This window comes from Lingula anatina, chromosome 2 (genome assembly GCF_051362555.1).
Source record: "Lingula anatina isolate TDL-2025a chromosome 2, LinAna3.0, whole genome shotgun sequence".
NCBI lineage: Eukaryota > Metazoa > Brachiopoda > Lingulata > Lingulida > Lingulidae > Lingula > Lingula anatina.
In genome coordinates this window covers 25935554-25956979 of record NC_141768.1, presented here as the reverse complement: position 1 = coordinate 25956979, position 21426 = coordinate 25935554, and the positions used below count along the sequence as shown (strand labels likewise).

The 21426-nt window shown below is 34.9% G+C and overlaps 2 protein-coding genes across 2 annotated transcripts; one reads left to right on the top strand and one right to left on the bottom strand.

Annotated features, from left to right (window-relative positions):
- Positions 1 to 57: 57 nt before the first annotated feature.
- On the top strand, positions 58 to 19728 carry LOC106153808 (uncharacterized). Its single transcript, XM_013527906.3, has 33 exons — positions 58 to 410; positions 1093 to 1168; positions 2075 to 2182; positions 3333 to 3525; positions 3827 to 4231; positions 4663 to 5042; positions 5278 to 5542; positions 5762 to 5984; positions 6318 to 6381; positions 6520 to 6585; positions 6867 to 7031; positions 7370 to 7553; positions 7996 to 8151; positions 8502 to 8655; positions 8920 to 8989; positions 9316 to 9435; positions 9588 to 9731; positions 10198 to 10325; positions 10900 to 11067; positions 11343 to 11433; positions 11797 to 11896; positions 12132 to 12226; positions 12592 to 12690; positions 12914 to 12981; positions 13309 to 13525; positions 13878 to 14039; positions 14325 to 14371; positions 14760 to 14850; positions 15250 to 15407; positions 15860 to 15971; positions 16431 to 16523; positions 17803 to 17887; positions 18741 to 19728. Exons 1-33 carry the CDS (start codon positions 337 to 339, stop codon positions 18938 to 18940), a joined length of 4761 nt encoding a protein of 1586 aa, XP_013383360.2. The 5' UTR covers positions 58 to 336; the 3' UTR covers positions 18941 to 19728.
- Positions 19602 to 21418, bottom strand: LOC106153817 (uncharacterized). Its single transcript, XM_013527916.2, has 4 exons — positions 21225 to 21418; positions 20884 to 20944; positions 20535 to 20638; positions 19602 to 20254 (listed from the first exon to the last, which is right to left on the bottom strand). Exons 1-4 carry the CDS (start codon positions 21387 to 21389, stop codon positions 20120 to 20122), a joined length of 465 nt encoding a protein of 154 aa, XP_013383370.1. The 5' UTR covers positions 21390 to 21418; the 3' UTR covers positions 19602 to 20119.
- Positions 21419 to 21426: the final 8 nt, after the last annotated feature.

The window sequence follows — 21426 nt, the reverse complement described above, 5'->3', positions numbered from 1 at the left end:
GGGTCTTTAATGTATCCCACAGTCCATAGCGGTACACGTCATTTAGAAATTTGTGGAAAATTCCCCCAAAAACATCTTGTTTACGTCAAACAGTTTAAAGCCACTGGTTATTTAAAAGAAGAAATTGGTCGTTACGCTCTTCTTAGAGTGTGATTTTCGAAAAACAATCTGGTTTAAACAGTTTCATTGTTATTCTACATTACTTGTTAGTTTGGGGGGATTCCCTTGACCTAATTTTATTCGCCCAAGATCCAGTTCTAGGATTTCCGCTCTGGAATGATGTTGTGTTTACCTGAACTGTCGGCCTGCCAAATGTTATATTAGCTATTTTAAGGAATGCCTTGGTATACTAAAGCCATGCTGAATCTCGTGCATTTAATGACATTTTTCTTGGTAGTGTATTTTTCATGGTAAGTATAAGGACCTGTAAAACCATTTTAAACGTAATTTTTTTAATGAAATACATGTACAGTAAATGTGAAAGGAGGATAACTTTCGCTTTATAAATCATTGCCATTATATGCTGGTGCTTTCTCCGTTCAAGGCCGCCATGGTTTTAAAATGAACCTTTTTGCTAAAGTTTCATGACGCACAATGTATACAAACTGAGGGTTTTGTAACATGATAAGATCCCAATAACTTAATTAAGTGAGTTAGCTCATGATTGCTACAAAAAATTAAGACCATAACAATTTTGAATGTATCAATGTATCATTAGATGGATACTTCCTTTTGTTAAAATCTGTTAATTTTAATTAACATGTTTATAGGCCATGATTTGCCCCCCCCCCCCCCCCCCTCTGTTCCATTTTAAAGATTGCAAATTGTATGTTTATATGATCTTTTATATGTATTTGGTATGTACTAGAATGGACTTCAAATCAATTTTTCTTGCAAATATCTATTGATTTTTAAAAATGGTGTGATGACATCTCTACAGTGACAATGAATTTCTACAATTTCAGCAAAAATTCACCTTTGATGTGTATGAAGATTAAATCTCCATTGACACGTACCTTTTATTTATGGGTGTTTTTTCTTACGGTTTCTGTACAATATTTGACACTATGAATCATATTTTTCTGATTGCAGCGAGGCTACAGAGAAACAGCAAGGTGTAACAGTGTCATTTGAAGAATTGGTTAAGGAGCTAAAACTCTCAGAACAGGTGCTACTCTCTCATCATCATGCATATATATATATATATCGTCCACAATACTGGGTAACAACATCTTTGAAAGACTGTCAAAATATTCTTATGTGTTGGATTACAGTGGTGCTGGGTTCATGTAAAAGGGGATGGATTTGTCTTATTATTAAAAAAATAATTTTGTGTTTCTAAAAATTGCTGTGACTATTCTAAACTTTTTTTTAATTCTTAGCTGAAAATGACACTTAAGGTAAACAATGCTTTAATGTGGGACATCCCGAAACGAAACGATTTGTTTAGTTCATGTCTTCGGGAGATGATACTTTGTACTGAAGTTGAAAACGGAAATGATAGTAACACATAACAACCTGTTTTCTTAAATTAAAATTTGCGACCAAGAGCAATTTTTGTTTTCTCTAGTGTGTGTGCCGTAAATGATCCCTGAGATGACCAAAAAAACATGAAAATACTATTGTGAGAGCTTTCTTTTCCATAACGTAAAGCTGCAAAACGGACTGGTATGGCTGTGTCCCAGATTTGAGCTCTGTTTTAGTGTCATTTTTGGGTAAGAATAAAAAAATTTTAAATACACAGCAATGTTTGGAAACATGAAATTGTTTGTTGTAATAAGACAAATCTATCCCCTTTCACGTGAAAACCCCCCCATTGAAATCCAACGCACAGGCATATTTTGACAGACTTTTAAAGATGATCACCCACTACTGTTACCCAGTTCGTGGACGTGCAGGTATATCTATGTATGAGGGTCCTAAAAGAATTAAGTAAATGATTATGAGTAACTATAGCCTAATACTTTGTTGCCTAATTTTTTCATTTCTTTTCTCTTCTTATATTTTAATTTTTGCACCAGTGCCAGAAAGTGCCAGTAAAAGTAAATGTTCTAATCACTTCTTTCTCTTTTAGGAGATAAGTGACTTAAAAATAGTTCATGATCTAAATAGAGATGGCTACTTTAGCCTGGAGGAAAGTGATGAAGCTGTCTGGGATGTTACTGAAAGGCTATCACAGGAGGTAATGTATATAAACAATGTCCATTTCTGTTTTAAAAATGTTAACTTTATACATGTATGCAGTTGTTAGTGTTACAAGTATACATGTAATAGTGCTCTGTACTGGCATTTGTTAAGGTTTGAGAGTTAATGTAAACATTACTTCTCATGAACCATAAGGTCCCAAGCACCCTTATAGTTAACAAATCCCATCTAAGTCCCATTTAACTAAATTTTTAGTGTCATCATGCATTCCATGGGTAAAGCAGCCATGTAACTCCTTAATCGCAGATTCTATATGTAACTACATGGATCCCATTAGATAAGGTCTACAGAACTTTCATTTGTCATATTCTGTAGGGTATTTCATGATTTTTGTACGAGAAGTCCTCTATTTTTCTTATATATTTAAATTACAATTAATTATCAATTGACATTGTACTGTAACCTTTTAATTACCCTCTGATATCAGGGACATCTAAAATAGTATACAAAATTAAAGTATAGGTCACTGTAGGAACTCACTCAATCAGCATGTCTGCTCTTATGCAACTACCCTGCCCACACTGGCTTCTTAGAGACCATTCCCAGAGAGTATTGTACTAACTTTGGATCGAACTATCTCCGAGGGGATTCTCACTTAATTGCAATTAACTTGGGCAGCTTAAATGACTGTCACACCTGCTGAGGCTGATAGGGGGTAATTAACTATCGTTTAGCCGCTTTAGTGGCTATCCCAGACGTCGAATCCGCTTAGGCTGAAAGCAATTTATCGAGGGACCCCGTGGAGATGGACCGATCCTGTTAGATCGATATAAGGATGGGAACCCAGTCTTAAACAGTGGCTCAAGAGCAGAGGAGGATAATATTGTGGGGTGGGGTCTAATCACTCAGCTGGGCATCTGGGTCAAGTCTTAGACCCTTTTCCGGTGTACCTAGATCGATCTAGCAGTATCGACCCATCTCTGAGAGGTTTTTCACTAAATTGCATTCAGCTTAAGGGATTCTGATGTCTTGCATGCCTACTGATAGGAGGTATTTACCAGACATCTGTTTTAACAATTCAATTCAATTCAATTCAATTTATTTCTGTATTTACATACGTCCTTAATAACTTTACATCAGTTATTTAAAAATCATTTATTATCTATGAAATCTATTTAATTTTGTAGAAATTGAAGGAACTTCTTCTGAAAGTGGTTGAAAGTAGAAAAGGCCAAGTACATGATGACAGGCATGTGCCAGTGGTTGAAACTCCACCATGGAAATTTGGTTTTCGTGAAGTAGGTCTTGTGGTCTTCTTGCTCTTGCTGGCAGCCATAGGGTATGGAATGACCCGGAAAAGACAAGAACAGTTAGGGAGAGGTAAGAAAAGAAAGACACCAAATCCACCTGGAAGTAGGACAACTTAATAATTTCATCTGTAGTAATCAGAAGTTCCTTTTGATAATACATATGTACAAAATTATATTTTATATATTTCATCTGGATGTCTGATGATTTTAAATTATTCTGGTGATAACAACCATGTAGTTTCAGATCATGATTAATTTAATAAGCTCCATTATTTAGAGCAGAATTTTTTTTTGTGCCTCATTAAAATAGAAAAAAAAAACTTAAACAAAGGTATTAGTTGAATACTTCTCATGATTTTATCTTCTTACAGCACCGTCAGCTGCAGAGTTGAGAAATGCGCGACTATCAAAATTGACCAGGTCTTCCCCTCAAGAGCCATCACAATTACCACAGAAAGATGGAAAAAGTGACATTTCACAGAAAAATGTGAGAAAGAGGAAACATGAAAACCAGGAGTCATCACATAAGAGTCCAGCAGCACTGAAACAAAATTATGATGATTGTGACAACGATCGAGCAGACAGTGAAGATGCCGCAGTTGTTGGTAAAACAGACACAGAACCTCTAATATCCACAGTGACAAATGCCCATACTGCTAAAGAGGATCAGCAGGATACTTCCCCTGCGGAAATGACTGGTTCAGTGAGGAGCCCCGGTGCGCTAGCAGTACCAAAAACAAAAGTCAAACAAAAGAAGCAACAGCAACATGGGAGGGGTTAGTAATAGTACACTCATTCTTTTTACTGGCACACCAAAATGAAATATATCGTTCTTCAAGTCTATCAGATATTTCTATTACAAAACTTCGTGCACACTTGCACTCTGCATAGATGCACATGAATATAAGTTAGCAAAATTTGAAAATTAAGTTTAAAAGTGAAAAATCATATGCAACTATTCTTTATACCCAATTTTTTATTTCTTTATAGTGCTATCAGCTGATGAACTAAGGAATGCTTGACTTTCAAAATTGAACAAACCATTAACTGAAGTGTCACCAAATTTTACTGCAGAAACAAGAGAAAAAAGATGTTAATGAAGAACAGCATTATTTACATCAGGGGCACTTAGAAGATGAGCAAAATGTTCTTGAGCATGTTCAAGATTTAAGTGTAAATGCAGATATTATGGTTACATCTTTTACAGGTCAAGAATTGACGTCGCATTTATCACATACCCTATCCAAAAATGAACAAGATACAGGAACTGATAAAACAGACACTGGTTTTATGGTGTCTTCAGTGTCAGCAAATGATACTGCTAAAGAAAATCAGCATGCTGTTTCCTCAGCTCAAACACTTGTCACACCCATAGCTCAGGGGAACAGTCCTGACATGTCAGAAACTATAATAGAGCCTGAAAGTGAAGAACATACCTGTCTCCTGTCACAGTCACCTGAGAAAAAAACACAATCTAAAGTTATTGCACAGAAAGTGGAAGAAATAAGTGAAAGTAAAAGTGTTGAAGAACTGCCAAATGAAACTCTGGTTCCACTACTGCTGTCTGATGTCCTTGACATTCCAGTGGTATGAATATCACATGCTATTCACTTTTTTCCAATTATGCAATTTGTCATTTACATTATAGAATAATGCAACCCTGTATTTAATTTTAGAAGATATGTTCAGACTTCAATTGCAAGTATTTGATTCAAATAAATTTCCTTCATGAATTTTGATAGAATATCGTGTGATACTATTCCTTCCTTCCCTAATACAGTCATTCAATATTTCATATATTCCTTCATTTAATCATATTTAGGAGCTGCAGGGCGAAAAAAGCACCCCAAAAAGTCTCTCAAAACTGTATTTAAAGAACATCCCCAGTTCAGAGGCTGAGCTTAGTGCAGTGGTTTGTGAGGTGGTCCAGAAGAGGGTCAGACGTGAACACAGGGACAAGGTGGGGCTTTGTGTGCAATGCTTTGACAGGTGTTTTGAGGTTCAGAGACCTGAATCCTTGGCAAAATTCATACTGGAGGCAGTGAAGACAGGGCTAGCTTGTGCTATTTTAAAGGAGTTAGAAATTGGTAAGTTGTGTGTTGGTATAGATGTTTGCAGCTACCTAGTACATTTTTTAATAAAAAAAATTATTTATTTATTTATTTATTTATTTATTTATTTATTTATTTATTTATTTATTTATTTATTTATTTATGTGCGTCAAATAAAAAGGGTAATAAGGGAACAAAAAGGAAGATGTCTACATAAAAGAAGTTTATATGAATTGCTCTTTTTCTGTCTTTCAGATTTTTCAGATGATGATGACTTTTGGTCTGATGTAACAACAAGCGACAGTATCTCCACAGTGATAACACAGTTCCTGCAGGGGGTGTCTGGGTGTGGCGGGGTGGCAGTGCCCCCAGCTCTACTAGAACTGATCCTAACACAGGCAGTGCAGACAGCAGAGGGAAGAAAGGCCATAATTCAGGTGCTGAGAGTCAGTGGGCTGCAAATCAAAAACAGCAAGAGGTATGGTATTTATACTTATGCATTAATTTTAAGCACTGCATTTAATCAATTTTTAAAATATATTAATTGATTGAGTTACAAGGAAATGTTGCTCTCTGATGTAATCCATTTTTTTTTCAGGTGAAATTGAAGAGATTTGTTTAATTTTTGTTGTTATGTACCAAAGTTACTGTAGTTTTGGTGTATTTTGATGTAAATTTTTTCTATACTTACTGGTCCTTGGCAGTTTTATTTTTTAATGAAGATTTGATATTTTTAATAGATGTCATGGTCGTTACTGCTGATTTGAACACCTTACAATGATCCAGATACATTGTGTCTCTGTATTTTCAGGCTTGATGAAGCCATATTACAAAATGCAGCTCTACTCAATGGAGTGGAGATCTTGATGAATCAGGTAGGGTTCTTACAAAAGATGTGTATTTTGAATCTGCAATAATTGCTTTGCGGTTATATGTATATTAATGTAAAATATAAGAATAAAGTTATCTTCAGAGTTAATAACTAAACTTTCACATCTAATTCTGATTTGTAGCCTCTGCTGGTGCCAGTATTGAGTGTTAGACTAAAGGAAGAAATAAAGGCTGGCAAAGAACATTTGGTAAGGACAAGCTATTTACAAATTTTGATAATAGTGTATATGTTTTTATTAAGTATTTCTTTGGCTAAAGGTATCAGTTGAGTTTCATTAGAAGGACATTACACAGTAGGATATTTATTGTATTAATTGATGTTTTACAAAAAGTATATTATTTATACCAAGAGAAAAAATATAATTTCATTAGTTTTTTTTTTTTTTTTTTTTTTTGTATATTTTGTAAATTAAAAATTATATGGTTCATTATACTTCACATGATTTAACATGTGCTGACTCTGTACTAGGGAGCCTACTTTGAGAGGGAGTCTGTATTTGGTCCACTGCTGTCAGTGAGCATCATTCCAACTGATGTGAAAGATGGATTAAATCTGAAGGCAGTTCAGGCCCAGATGTTCACCAGTTTGCCTAGATTTCCAAAACCTTTTGCAGATGATATACAAAGAGTACAGGTACTCAGGAATTTTCTTAGAATTTTTTTGGAAATTTTGTGAAGGATAATTTGTTGTGAAACGATAAAGCCAAATTAAGTTTGAGATTCACATTTCTCTTCTGAGGCTTTTCGTAAGATATATACATTTTATGTTTTAGTGTTATTTATGAGTTTCTGTCAGGTAAATTCTATGAGGATAACATTTACTTGTTAGTAAAAGTTGGATGGAACAATTGAAATGAACAGAATACTTCTTAAAATTGATTCAACTCTGGAGGAGATTTAAAGGACAATAAATTTAATAGACTTAGACTTAAGTAGTTGTGCCTACACATGAATGCTTTGTTTTATATACAGGGCAACATTCAAGCTGTCCTCTACAAATGCCAAAGTGCAGTTTACTGTGGATTGAAGAAGATGATGAAGAGCTGCCGTGATGTAGCACTGGAGTGGATAGCCACAGTGATAAACATGAATGAGATGCGCCTCTCTTCAAATCCTTACCAAGATAACACAGATGGTTCTGCCAGCTGTACTGATGGTATATATACACAGTGTATTGTCACAACCAGCACACTGTCTTTTACACTATACTGGCACTATCAACACTTTGCCACAACTACTGCAATGGGTCATACACTGTCATATCTAATGCATTGTCACGTATAACACACACACACACACACACACACACACACACACACACACACACACACACACTCATGAATGCGCGCACACACACACACACACACACACACACACACACACACACACACACTCTCTCTCTCTCTCTCTCTCTCTCTCTCTCTCTCTCTCTCTCTCAAGGTGTAACATAAAACAACTTTTTCTAAATATATTCACATACTTAGTAGTTTTGTTATATGTTATAAAGTATGAACGCCTTTTCACACCATCATTTTTTTGTCAGGAAATTTTTCGCTGAAATAATAAAAAATGTATCTGTATCTTTGCTACTTTTTTAGGCTTTATGCAGAATCTCTGTGCAGTCCTTTTAGAGTTTTGTGTGCCATTTTTCAAAGACATATCCAAGCTGGAAAAAATTGATTCCGGCTACTCGCACTCTGCTGCATGCTTATTAAACTATGATTATGAGACCTGCTTGGCTGGAGGTCAAATAGGTGAGTGGACCAAACAGAAAAATAGGGAAAATTAATTCTAAATGTCCTATAATAGTTATAATAACTACAGCCCTGGGATATTTGCTATGGAACTTTCTCCATAAGAAAAAGTAGTGTAGCAAGTTATTAGGAATTTTTTGAATATCATAACCTGCCTTATAAATCTAGGTGTTTAAAAAGTACACAACTTAATATGTTCATGGGAAAATTGTTGATACAGTATCAGATGATAACCCTGAAATGGGTCAGTTATCAAATAAATTATTTAAATCTGAAAACTGTTTTGATAGTCATGGTGATAAGTTGTCATATTAATTCATCATGATGTCATTCTTTTTCTTAAAAAATAGTTTCTGAGAAAACTCTGGATGATGATGACACCAAGAATAAATGTGAGAGTAGTGTAGAACAATTTAACTTTATGACGGAAGTTTTCCATTTGACCCAAAGAGCAATGAACATTGGAAGCCTTCCATCTCTGACACATTTCATCAAACTTTTAGGGTGAGTATATTCAGTATGTAATTTCATGTTTCAACACTTTCTGTATTTTGTGGAAAGAATTATATTCCTATTTTTGTGCTCTAAATATCAAAACTTAAGCGAGTTCTGGAGTCAATTTTAAGAAATAAGATTTTTTCAAAATTTATGAAAATGTTGATGAGAGGAACTTTGGATCTATTACTAAAATTAGCAATGACTGAGTTTTGAGGCACACGTCTTGCTGTATATGCTGATGAAGCATTTCTCCATTCTTTATTCTTACAGTCAGATTCAGAGAGCTAGAGCTGCCAAACAAGGGACACCTTTGGAAGAACAACTTCAAGCACAAGAAGCAGTAAGAAAAATGATATTGAACATATAAGCTTGTAAACCATGTGTCATTCTTAAATCAGTTACTTTTAATTCTTAGATTCAGTTAAATTTTGAAATGATAGAATACGCAACTGGATTTTAATCAATTTATAGCAGTAAGCATACTTTTATCAGGTATAACCAAAGAAAGATTGGGATATATAATATCATACATACTTACCTTTGCAAACATTATTGTAGTGAATATTGAATATTTTCAAACTGTCTTCCACACTGCCACACCCATATCCTTCTTCTTTAATTTCATGAGATAAAGTTTTCCACATCACTATTTTTATACCATTTTAGGTGTATTGCTGGCGATGGGACTCTTGCATTATGGACCCAGAATTCATAAGGAAAACCTCCGAATTCTACATAACTCAGGCAATGTGGCTTGACCTGTTGCTACAAAGATGTAGAGAGAAGGTGAAAGAGTCTTTTTCATTGACCAAGGAAATCTTAATCCTCCTCAGATTAGAACATACTGCTCTACTCTGCATTTGAATCTATTGAGATTGATTTATTTCCTTTACTCGCTGTTCTACATTAATTCTTGCATTATCTCTTTTTTTCCAAAGGGAAATAAAGCAGAAGTTACCATGCTTGAAAAACGGGTGTTTGCTCAGCTCCCTGAGTACATAGTGAAGGACATGGCCATATGGTTCTCTTTTGTGGCCAGACAAGTTGTAGTGCTGAAACCCAAAGTTCTCATAGGACTGCAGGTATTTATAGCAGGGTACATGGGCATTGACTACACTGCACATGAGGTCTACAGTATATAACTATGAGTAGTTCTATCTTTGTCTACCTGATGAATTTTTCATATTGCAGGCATCATTTTTTTGTGTACAAAGAATTTTGACATGTTTGTATATAAAGATTGGCCTAATTGAAAATTGACATTGCTTTCATACTGTAATATTTTTCTCTTTACCAATGACAGTAATAACCAACCATATGAAAAATAAATTTTGTGTCTTTGATAATAGAGAAAAAAATTGATATATTAAAAAAAAAGACAGTTGCTTATCTCTTGCTTGAATTATGAACCTTAGAACGAATGAAATTGTTTTTCAAAATGTACACTTATGTTTCGTGTTATAACCCTTCATTACCTATATAGCAATGTTCAAAATTCATAATGATAGTCCTTTATCTGTAAAATATGTCTTCAATTTCTTGTTTTAGCTGGCACCATTTGTGGACTGCTGTGTGAACCTGTTACAAAGACCAGATCTTGTTCCTGGTCCCATTCCAGCCAGTAAGATAGTGGGGGCGCTGGCAGCCTTTATGCAGACTTCTAGCAGGGGAAGCAGGTATAGGTATTTTGTTATAATGAGTGAAGCGACATATTGGGGGTCCTTCCTTGACAATGTGACAGAGTTTGTGTCAGTGTAGCCTATTTTAGTGGCATTTAGGAAGGGTGTACCTTGACAGACAATTGTAGAACCACTTACAAGGTTCACTTGTTTAATAAATGTGATCGCACAGATATTCCAAGATTTCATTTATCTAAAACCTTGCTACATGGTCACTTGGGTAATTTTTTAAAGGTATTTTTATTCTATACTTAGATCTGTATGGATCTCTTGTAGAGTGGTGCAATGAAATGGTATCAGAGGTAGCACTAACAATATTTCAAAGGTTGACTGTGATTACTGCTTACAGTAAAAGCTTAAAAATTTAGTCAGTCATGAAAATTTTTTCAGAAATGTAATGCCAGTGTAATTATTTCTCATTTTGAAAATGTGTCTCTCAATGATTTTGAAATGTTTGTCACCTAATATTGCCATGTTGGATTCACACATTTAAAAATTTTTATTAATTTTTTTGGTGATGAAATTTTCAGGTTTTTATCGTAATTATATTATATTTATGTTTACTGGCTAGATCTGTAGGATGGGGCAATGAAGTGATGTCAGAGATGGCGTTAATGGTGTGTGCGTGTGAGGCAGTACAACATCACCTAGGGCCTGCCCTACTCCACACCTATGTTAGTGTGGATGTGGTTGAAGGACTGGATGTAGACAAGGAGGACTTTGATAAATACAGTGCAAGGTGAGATGTTGGAAAAAATCATGCATGCGCGCACAGGCATTAACACACTGTGCACACATATGGGAGCATATTGACAGGCACTGAAAGAAAGACATTCAACTCCAATCCAAGATACTGCTCTGTTGTTCCATTTCAATAAAATATACACTGTTGTTCCATGAAAAACATATTTTTAAATTTTATTTATTATCTTTTGTCATACCTTAAATATTTTATTCTATTTTGTGCTTTTTTTCTTAATATGGTAACATTGTATTTTTTTCCTTTTTTGTTAGGGCTGATATTGGTAAACTTATGGAATTCTTGTGGAACCGTAGAGACAGCAGGATATCTGTGTTGAAAATGTGTGGAACTGAAGAGTTTCAGGTATGGCTCACACATACTATACCACTACAATTTTACATGCACACCTTATTGCACATTTCATAGCCTCACATTTATGATGGATCATTTACTTGCCTACGTAATTATTAGGAGTTTATGTATAAATATCCATTATAAAATGCTCTTATATGTTGACATCATTTTCAATTTATTGACAATACAGTATTAAAATGTTCATTGGTTAATACAATATGCTTATGTACTTGCTAAATATTAGTGCTAAATATGATAGACATGGCAGCAGGGTATGTGAGGCAGTGTGTTAGGTATGATAGTGTACTCCATTTAACATTCTTTTAGAGGTAACAATTTGTTTAAAGTTTCCATATGTGTGTGTAATTCCAGGCTTTTCTAGGAGCCACACTGGATACACTGTTGTACCAGCTACATGACAGTTTAGCAAGGTTGGCCAATGTCAGAAAACTACAAATTGCCAAAGAGGATGGTAATCAGAATTATCCCCCTTCCCACTTTTTTTTTTTACATAATTGAAATTATTTTGAAGTTTTAATTTATCAGCTTGAATATTGTAATTTTATGACATTAACTTATATTTTATATACTTTAACTTTTAACTTCCTAAGGAGGATCAATCGACTGCTATGGAAACAGCAACTATTTATTTCCTATAAAATAATGATGAAGTCTGTCTCTATGTGTCAACCGTGTGTATTTTACAGAATCTACTTGGGATCAACTTAGTTGGGAACAGCAACAAGAGAAAGAAAAGTTTTTAAAATCAGAGGAGGGTGTAGCTAGGGGATTTATGACAATGGTAGGTCCTCTTGCTAACAGAGGTTTCATGGGACACTTTCTCATATTCTCTTGCCTTCTTATATTTTCTTATCATGGATTCACTCACCTTGGCTATTTTGAACTAGATTTGCTGTAGATGTAGTAAAAGTAAGTCAGTTGATGAAATTGAACGGAATGTGAAAAAAAAAACAAACAAAAAGGAAACAAGAGATTATTTTCAACTTAATGCAGTGCATTTAAAACCATTTCTATATTAAAGATAGAAAAATTAATATCCAGTTCTGTAATTCTGCAGTGGTGTTCAAATTCTAATTTTGTAACAGTTTCTTATTGGGCTAGTTGATGTCAATGTGTATATCATATGGTCATTGTATTTTATTTTAGGCAAAGCAAACTTTGGGCCTTATCACCATGCTGAGTCAATCGGAGGAAGTGGCCAGATGTTTTACCCAGAAACCTATGGCACAGAGAGCTGCTAATGCAGTAAGCAGTATAGAATTTCTCCTTTCAGCAACCTTTTTACACTAACAGTGTTTAGAAATGTATTATGTGAAACATTTTGCATAAATCTACTGTCTTGTCTCAGGCCCTCATCGAAAAAAAGTTTAATTTCTAGAATTTTTTTTTTTTTTTTGTCCAGGCTGTGTTCTTAGTTATTTAATGTTCTACATGTATTTTCAAGGTATTATGCTGTTTTTTATTTTAGTTTATAGGTTTTATTGAAGCTCTTTGTGGGAGCAAGTCTGTTGAGTTTAAAGTGAAAGACATGGATAAGTAAGTGCTTAAATAGGATCTTAGTATAGTCCATGTACAGTAACATATTGAAAAAATTGTTTAAGATTTAAGCCACAATATTTCAAGTCTGTCTCTATGGTAAGCATATAGATGTGGTCCAGTTTTTCCTCAGCAGTTAAATAAAGAGCATGTCATATGTAAAACAAAATTCAAGCATTTTGCTGTAAAACAACAGATTTCTACATGTAGCATGGGTTTTTATGTTACAAACATTGCCAAGTCTGTAAAGCATGCATACATGTGAATAGGGAAAATTTGTTATATGTCATTGAATATTTTTTATTTGAATGAATGTTTCATATGCAGGTATTCATTCAATCCACGTCAGCTTCTGTCAGATGTCTGCCAAGTATTGCTGAGGATAGCAAAGGAGGAAACCTTCAAAACAGAAGGTTTTGTTCACAGCCTGGCTATGGATCCTGACTACTCCCCGACTGCATGGGCCAAGACGTACACAGTCCTTAGCGAGAAAGGAGTTGGTGATGATCAAATGGTGGAGGAGTTTGGTGAACTTTTAACACAGGTATTAAGAGCTATCTGTGAATTAATTTTTTTATCAATTTGTTAGGCTTTGGTGGAATATGATTTCTTCCTATGTCAGTGCTCTTTTGATATCCAGGAGTATCAAGAGTGTGCCTGAGCTTCAATTTTCTAAAAAAGCATCAAGGACACTGAAGGTCCACAGAGACATGTTTTCTTGTCCCTTTCTTGATACCTTCATCCTCCAGTGCAGCAGGATTGGCTTTTCAACAGTTCATCATTATATATACGTTTATCATGGTATGAAATGATAGTATGTAACACTTAAAATGAAGAAGTAAAACATGAAAGCATGAAGAACTAAAAGAAATTCAGATTGCTTTCATACTCAATAGATTGACAAACTGAGAGAAATACAAGTCCAAGAGGTGGAGGGTAGAGCAGAAGACCAAAAAAGAGCTTGGGACACCATTTTAGCTCCTCTAGACATACCCAGTATTGAAGAAGAATACCACAACAGGATGGTCGATTTAAAGTATGGAACAGCAGACATACAGGTAACTTGAGGGTAAAAATAATGGACCTTTAATAATATTCATTTCCTCCAGATTTAGAATCCTCTTTATAATGGATCTTAAGAGTTGAAACAAAATTTTCTTAGCATAATGTCAGTTTATCCGTTTCATTTGTCTTAAACCACAGATATACCATATTCATACCCTGAAAATATTTTGAAGTGTTGGACTGATTTTTTAAAGAGTATAGGATTATGATGTATGGAATTGAACATTGCTGTGTAATAAATAATTTTAAACAAATATAATGGTCATTGGAAATTCCAGGAGAGTCATAGCTTTAGAACTAGTGCAGGCCAGTCTCATGATCCTCGGTGAGTTGTAAAATGCATTTAGTGACATCGTTTTGTGAACTTTGTATATTTTAAGACTGAAAAGCATGTTATTATAGCTGAGATTTGAATAACAAATATTTGAAATTAATACATTCTGTGAATAAAAATAAAAGCTTAAGAAGTAGAAAGGCAAACCCCCACTTCCTAAGGTTGCCTTGCTCTTCCACAAAGTAAAGTTAACACATTCAAGATACATAATGTGTAATTGCAGGATACATGTAGGACCTCTTAAAACTGAACGCTACAGCTGGAACACTAAAATAAATGCTTGATGTGAAAAGACCTTAATTTCAACACATTATGAATATGCCTTAAAACATCTCCATAAAATACACTCTTAAAAATGTATGGAAATATTTTTCTCCAGGTCACAGAAGTGGAAGGCTCTTATGAAAGAAATCAAACAATTACAAAAAGACTTGCCTGTACACTTGAATGCTGCCATTTTTGCAAGACAGGTATTATTTATGTCACTATAATGGCCCTTAGTGCATATCTATTAATCTGTTGATGACCAGAACTACAGATTACGTAATACAAATTGAAAATAAATTCTAGGTCGATACAAATGGAAAAGGAATTTTGCATTGTTAAATTTGATCATATTTTGTCTATACTGGGTAATTTTTTTTTTTTTTTTTTTGTTTTGTTTTTTTTTTTTTTGTTTTAAAGGTTAAAAGCCACAAGATATTCTACAATTGTACTGGTTCTCATCGCAAGATTTGCGCAAACTTTCAATTCTAATGTACATTTTATAACAATTTCTTTTTCTATTTATATTTTATTGACTTAATTTATATTAAGATATAAACTCTTGATTGGAATCAACTGGATCGGAAATGAATTTTTTTTTCTAGGATGAGAATCAGATGGACATAGTACGTGCTGTGATCACAGGTCCTGCTGATACGCCATACAGTCGAGGCTGCTTTGTGTTTGACATCTACTTCCCCACCAACTACCCACATATACCACCTCTGGTCAAACTGGTGACAACAGGGAATGGCACTGTCAGGTCAGTTCTGTGGGGAAATATCAGCTAGCCTGCATTAGCACTAAGTTTAGCTGAAGTCCTTTTTTAATAATTTAATTTGAAAATAAGCAAAAGATTTACCTTGCCAATGACATCAAAACTTTCCTAATGAATGTTACATTTTCTTCTTCTGATTTTGGTTTTTGTCAGTTTTGTGGTTTACAGTCACTAAGTTTATTTTCATACATGTACAAAAATTACTGAAAAAATATGTGCCTTTAAATGTTTGGTTTAACATTAGTATTTTCTATAATTTTCTTACATCTGTGAACATCACTTTTTGTCGGGAGTTTCAATTTAATTTTTGCATCAAAAAGGCCAAAAAACATAGCTTCAACACATTTGATATGTGTTAATAGTAAATGATATTGTTAAACTATGATTTTGACAATAAGAACATTTTAAAAATACTCTGAGCATCTTTTGTCACACAGGTTCAATCCCAACCTCTATGCGGATGGCAAGGTGTGCTTGAGTCTGCTGGGAACATGGCACGGGGGTGACGCCAGTGAGAAGTGGAACCCCAAGACCTCATCATTGTACCAGGTAACTTATGATAAGGGGATAAATAACATGGAACTATATCTTAGAGCGAATTCAGATTCACCCGTACTAGCTGGTTCAGTCCAACTCTGTAGAGGATTCTTGCTAAAGTGAAATCGGTGGAATACGCTTAATCAGCACAATAGTTTATTACCTCCTAGCAGCTTGAGGAGGCATGTCAGACAGTTAAGCTGATTCCACTGATTGCACTTTAGCGGGAATCCCTTACAGAGTTGGAGTGACCCAGCTAGTATGATGTGTGACTCTGAATGTGGTCTTTAACCATGTGTCTGTTTAAAATTTTAGAGTGAAAGTTGGTCACAACATTAGGACCAAAGATTTAAGTCTTTTTAAATCTGAAGTGAATCAGTGACAGTCCAATGAAATACCAAGGAAAAATGTTTAAAGAAAAACTCATGTAAATAAACTGAAAATATCACTAAGAAGTTGTTATTATCTTAGGTACTGGTTTCCATACAAGGGATGATCTTGATTGGAGATCCTATGTTTAATGAACCTGGTTATGATGGCATAAGAGGGACTGAAGAAGGAGAGGTATTATTTTAGGATACATTAGTATGAATAATATAAATCATTGGTTGAATATTTTCTTAGAGTAGACTTTTTCAGTGCTGTTGTTCATGAAAATGCAGGCAGTGAGTGTATTTCTCTTTAACTTAAAATTTTGTGGTTCTTTGGTTGGGAAAATATTACTTATGAAGTGAAACATTTTCATAAAATTGTCAAAGATAATTTAGCAAAATTTGATTGCCTTTTCATCATCATCATCATCATCATCTGGATTTATTTTATACTGGCTGGAATTAATCCTCAACAGAGGGTGGGGCCAGTCTGACACGCAGTCTTCCTCTCCAACTTGATCTATCCTGAGGGTCCTCGCCGACTAGACCAAGCGCTTCCCTGTCTCTTCTCACCACGTCCTTCCAGGCTAACTTTGGTCTGCCAGGCCTCTTTCTGTCCTCCACTACTTCAACTTCTCTCACTCGGTTAATCCAGCCATCGCTTCTCTCTATATGCCCAAACCATCGGAGTCTGCTGCGGCGCAGCACTTCCTCAATGTCCTGCAGACCCAACTTCAGGAGCAGAGAATCAGAGCTAACCTCGTCTTTTAGCTTGCCATTGCAGATCCATCTGATCATGGCTCGGTCATTACGGCGCAGTCGTTGAATAGTGTTACCGGTGGCAGCCCACATCTGCAGAGTACCTCACCCCCTTGAGAGCAGTGGTAAGTGACGATTTGTGAGGAGTGGTAAAAGTTGATGAAACTTGCCCCAGGCACATTTGCAGCGAGTGATCGCAGCGAGGTCACAACCTCCACCAGCAGAAATCATCTCACCAAGGTAACAGAACTGTGGCACAACTTCCAGTTTCTCGCCACCCAGTTCCACTTCTGTTATCAACCTGCCGTCTATTGGTCTTGCGGTACCCAAACAGCGTGGACAACGGTTCTCTGGATCCTCCCATAGCGGTCCTGATATGCCACTGCATTTCTTATGGATCCAGTGGGAACAACCACCACAAAAGATGCAGTTTTTGCCCGTGCCAGCCAGACATACTCCACATGGAACCTTCCCTGACTTCTTCAGAACATCAAGATTATGGCCTGACATCAGCACCTTCGTCTTACCCATGTTCACTTTAAGTCCGTTCTTCTCCATCCCGATCTTCCACTTCTCAACCTTCTCAAGCAACCCCTCAACAGAGTCAGCAATGGCCACCTTTTGAATTATTTTTAATGATGATCAGGTAGCAGGAAAACATGCTCATAAGAAAAATATTGAAGTAATCTAAATGTTTAATTGTCCTTTTTTAGTCCCGTAGTGCTCAGTACAACAGTAAGATACGACTCTACACCATACGCCATGCTATGCTGGGACAGCTGAGAAAACCTCCCCCAGGTAAGGGTCACATCTGATACACAAAGTGAATTTTATCATATTTGACAGTCCCTGGGCCCGTTTCATAAAAAGTGTAGTTTTGGGGTTTAACTTAAACTGCTGAAAGCATATAATGAACTGCAAAGTCAACTTTGCACTCATATTTGTCTTTCAGTAAAAGCATTTCACAAGTGGTTGGTCCACAATACATGTAGTTGATGAACTTTCAACTCTTAAAAAAGAGCTTTTATCTCCACTTAGAATAAAAATATTGTCTGTGCAAACAATTTTGTAGGGTTTAGTTAAAAAATCAAAAAAGACAAAAAAAGTTAGTACACAGTCTACATTGGATTATTGCAACTTGGCTAAAATTCTTAAGTCTTTGCTAAAAACCAGTTTTCAACTTTAACATGTAAATGAAACAGGTTCTTGAATGTACCCTTTATGCAAATCTTCAGCATAAACAATAAGTAGAGAAATTTGAATATATATTTTTTCACTTTCCTTTTGATTACATTTGTTTCTTCTTGAAGCTAAATGTAATAATAAACGGTAGATCTAATAGTATGTATTGTAATTTTGGAACTGTCATAGTTAATATCCTTGCAATAACAGTATTTCATGTTCTCTCCCAACTTTATTGATCATACCATTCATTGAAACAGCAGATTATTACTTTTTTAATTTTATATTGAACATGCATACTGTTGCAGTCATAAAATATTGGTGTTAGTTTACCCAGATTCACTTGCCTTTTAAAGAAAATTCTGACATGAACACATAAGTAGGCCTTTGGTAATTTAAGTGTTATTTAAAATTTTGATAAAATATCTGAGTATTTTGTGTAAAAAAAAAGAACCACATTACTTTCCAGGTTCAGAAACTGTCATACGTAGACATTTTTATCTACAATGCCAAATGATCTTGAAGCAGTGCCATGACTGGCTGGAAATAAGCGAGGAGTCCGAGAAAGGAAGACTTCATCTAGCAGTTGAGGAATTGAGGACTGAACTGGAAAAACTGGCAGAAGATCCCAACATATTTGATGAAAAAGATGAAGAATCTGAAGATTAATGTTTTGAAAATCATGGAGGGGGGGGGGAGATTTGTGTAAAATGTTTACATTTGGTACTCAGAAAACAGACAAAATTACTGATGTTATTACTGCTTTTCTTTCAAGTTAAAGGAGTATTTTAATAAAAGGGGTACATGTATATAATACATGTACTACATACCTGAACATGTCAAGTAACAGAGACAAATATTTGCTTGAAATTACTAAATGGAATGCACAGGAATAACTGTATCTGTTAATTGGTAAGGGCACTTCATAAAACACTGCACCTATTGCAATAGAGGAAACTTTCTAAAAACCTTTAAAGGGATAATAACTCTTCGTATGAGATCTATATTTCACAATAAAAACATTGAGAATAACTCATAGAAATATATATTGTTTTACCACAAAAACGGCAGTTATAGCTATTATTCTGATATCTGAGCTTGTCTTTAGACCACGTGACCTCCATTTATGGCTATACTCTGTTAAAATCTCTTAAGAGATTTTAACAAAAAACCAAACTTTTTAGAAAAAAACCAGGGACTGACTTTGAATGTAAAAATGGATTCATTAACCATTGGTAAGTATGGGAAAATTGTTGCTTACTCCAGGAAAATTCATTTTTTGGCCGAAACGAAGAGTTATTATCCCTTTTAGGACAACAGACACATCAAGTAATTGTTTCATTCATCTTTATTAAGCTATAGGCTTGTTTAAATTGCTGTCATACGTTTACCACTGGCTCAAAAGTTTATAAAAATATAAAGCACAGAACCAATAAATGTGGACTCTCTTATAGGAATCTTCCTGGTTTGTTATGTACTTTGTTTCATCTTTGATCTTCACAAAAAATATCATTAAACATTAAATGCAAGTTTACTGACATGGCACATATCATTTTCTCCAACCTTTTAAGTATTGTGCAGATGGCTTTCACGAGGGCACCAATACTAGAACCTTTAACAACATTCAGAATATTATGAGCTGCATGCAAAATTCAACAGCATTTATAAGTTTCCTAATCCTGAAGAAGAGGTTCAGGCTTCTGTACTGCAATCATATAAAGTGAAAAAGTAAAAAATATTGCAATGTTGGTGCACCATGAAAAAGTAATGCCACACCTGGAATTTTGTGCATCACAGCTGTGAATATATAGAAAAATACCTTTTTTAATAGACAAAATGGGAGCTGTGTCATAGTTCCAACTTATTTTTTATAGTATTTTCTGCCATTTTATAGTCCATGTAACCAACAATGGGGTATTTTTGGACATAAACTCCTTTGTAAACCTCATCTAAGGATTTGAGCTCTTGGTCAGTCAATCCAGTCTGAAATATTAAATGCCATGATTAACATTTGACTATTAAAATAAATTTCAGGAAAAATGATGAAAGGTGACTAAACACAGTAGCCACATTATAAACCTACAAATATATACTGGCATATTAATGACAAATATGCATGTCTTTTGCATTATTCTCTGTAAATGTTTTTTCCCTTTTTTTAATAATTATTTGACTAATTATGTTAAAAAAGGATTGTTTCATTTTCTTAAGTCTGATTACAGATAAAATCATTACAAAATTACACCACATTGCAAGTACCTACCAAATCATGGTTTAGATCAGCGGAATCTAGGGACATTTTGGCAACAGCTCTTGTTGAGTCTTTTCCAACTAATACGTTGTAGGAGGCTCCTTTTCCATAAAAATCTGAAATGAGCACAAAAAGTGTTAACTATATATTAAGCCAATCTCCACTTCTTCATAATTTATGAAAGATGAAAGAATCCAAATTTCAATTAACCAAACACCTATATCACTAGCAGTATCAAATGCCTTTATTCTGACAACCATTTATTACTTTTTATGAAACGAAGCAGGGAAATTGCTGACAAATTCAGCAGTTATCAAAAGAGACGTTTTATCATATATCTGACAGCTGAAAAATTATATACCTGATCCTGTTGTCACATCAAAAACTACTCCTTTCACTGCCATATAGATAGGCAGACTGGGCTGAAAGAGTAACGAAAAACTAATAGACTAAAAGTTAAACGTGTGCTGTACTGTAGCTAGCAAAAAGATTAAAGACAATAGTATAACAGTCCTTTGAGTCTGGAAAATAACTTTTAAGTGGAGTTATTCATAACAAATAGCCCATTGAGTGCTACTCTTCAAAGCGGCCCCACGGGCATCGATTGTTCTAGCGAAGATGAATGTATATAATTCCAGTATCACTTGCGATCGACTTAAAAATGACACATTTTGGATTGAGTCATTAAGTGCTCAAACTTACATCAGATCCATCGAACCTTTTCAATTCTTCACCAGTAAATATTTTCAGATCGGAATTACTTTTTGGAATATCGACTTCTTCTAAAATATATTTGTCCCCCAAGACCATAATAAACGAACCGATAAAGCACAGTAAACTATACACTTCCTTGTTTGAGGGTGCCATCTTGGATAATGCCTAGGTTAGTATGTAAAAACGCATT

Bases quoted from the DNA above. Each gene is read 5' to 3' on its own strand.
- LOC106153808 (XM_013527906.3), top strand. From the start codon at position 337: ATGCCTTGGTATACTAAAGCCATGCTGAATCTCGTGCATTTAATGACA. The intron at 5,043-5,277 runs GTATGAATATCA...AATCATATTTAG, and splicing joins ATGTCCTTGACATTCCAGTG to GAGCTGCAGGGCGAAAAAAG. The intron at 16,524-17,802 runs GTATTATTTTAG...GTCCTTTTTTAG, and splicing joins GAGGGACTGAAGAAGGAGAG to TCCCGTAGTGCTCAGTACAA.
- LOC106153817 (XM_013527916.2), bottom strand. From the start codon at position 21,389: ATGGCACCCTCAAACAAGGAAGTGTATAGTTTACTGTGCTTTATCGGT. The intron at 20,639-20,883 runs GTATATAATTTT...TGCTCATTTCAG, and splicing joins TGATGTGACAACAGGATCAG to ATTTTTATGGAAAAGGAGCC. The intron at 20,255-20,534 runs GTAGGTACTTGC...TTAATATTTCAG, and splicing joins CTGATCTAAACCATGATTTG to ACTGGATTGACTGACCAAGA.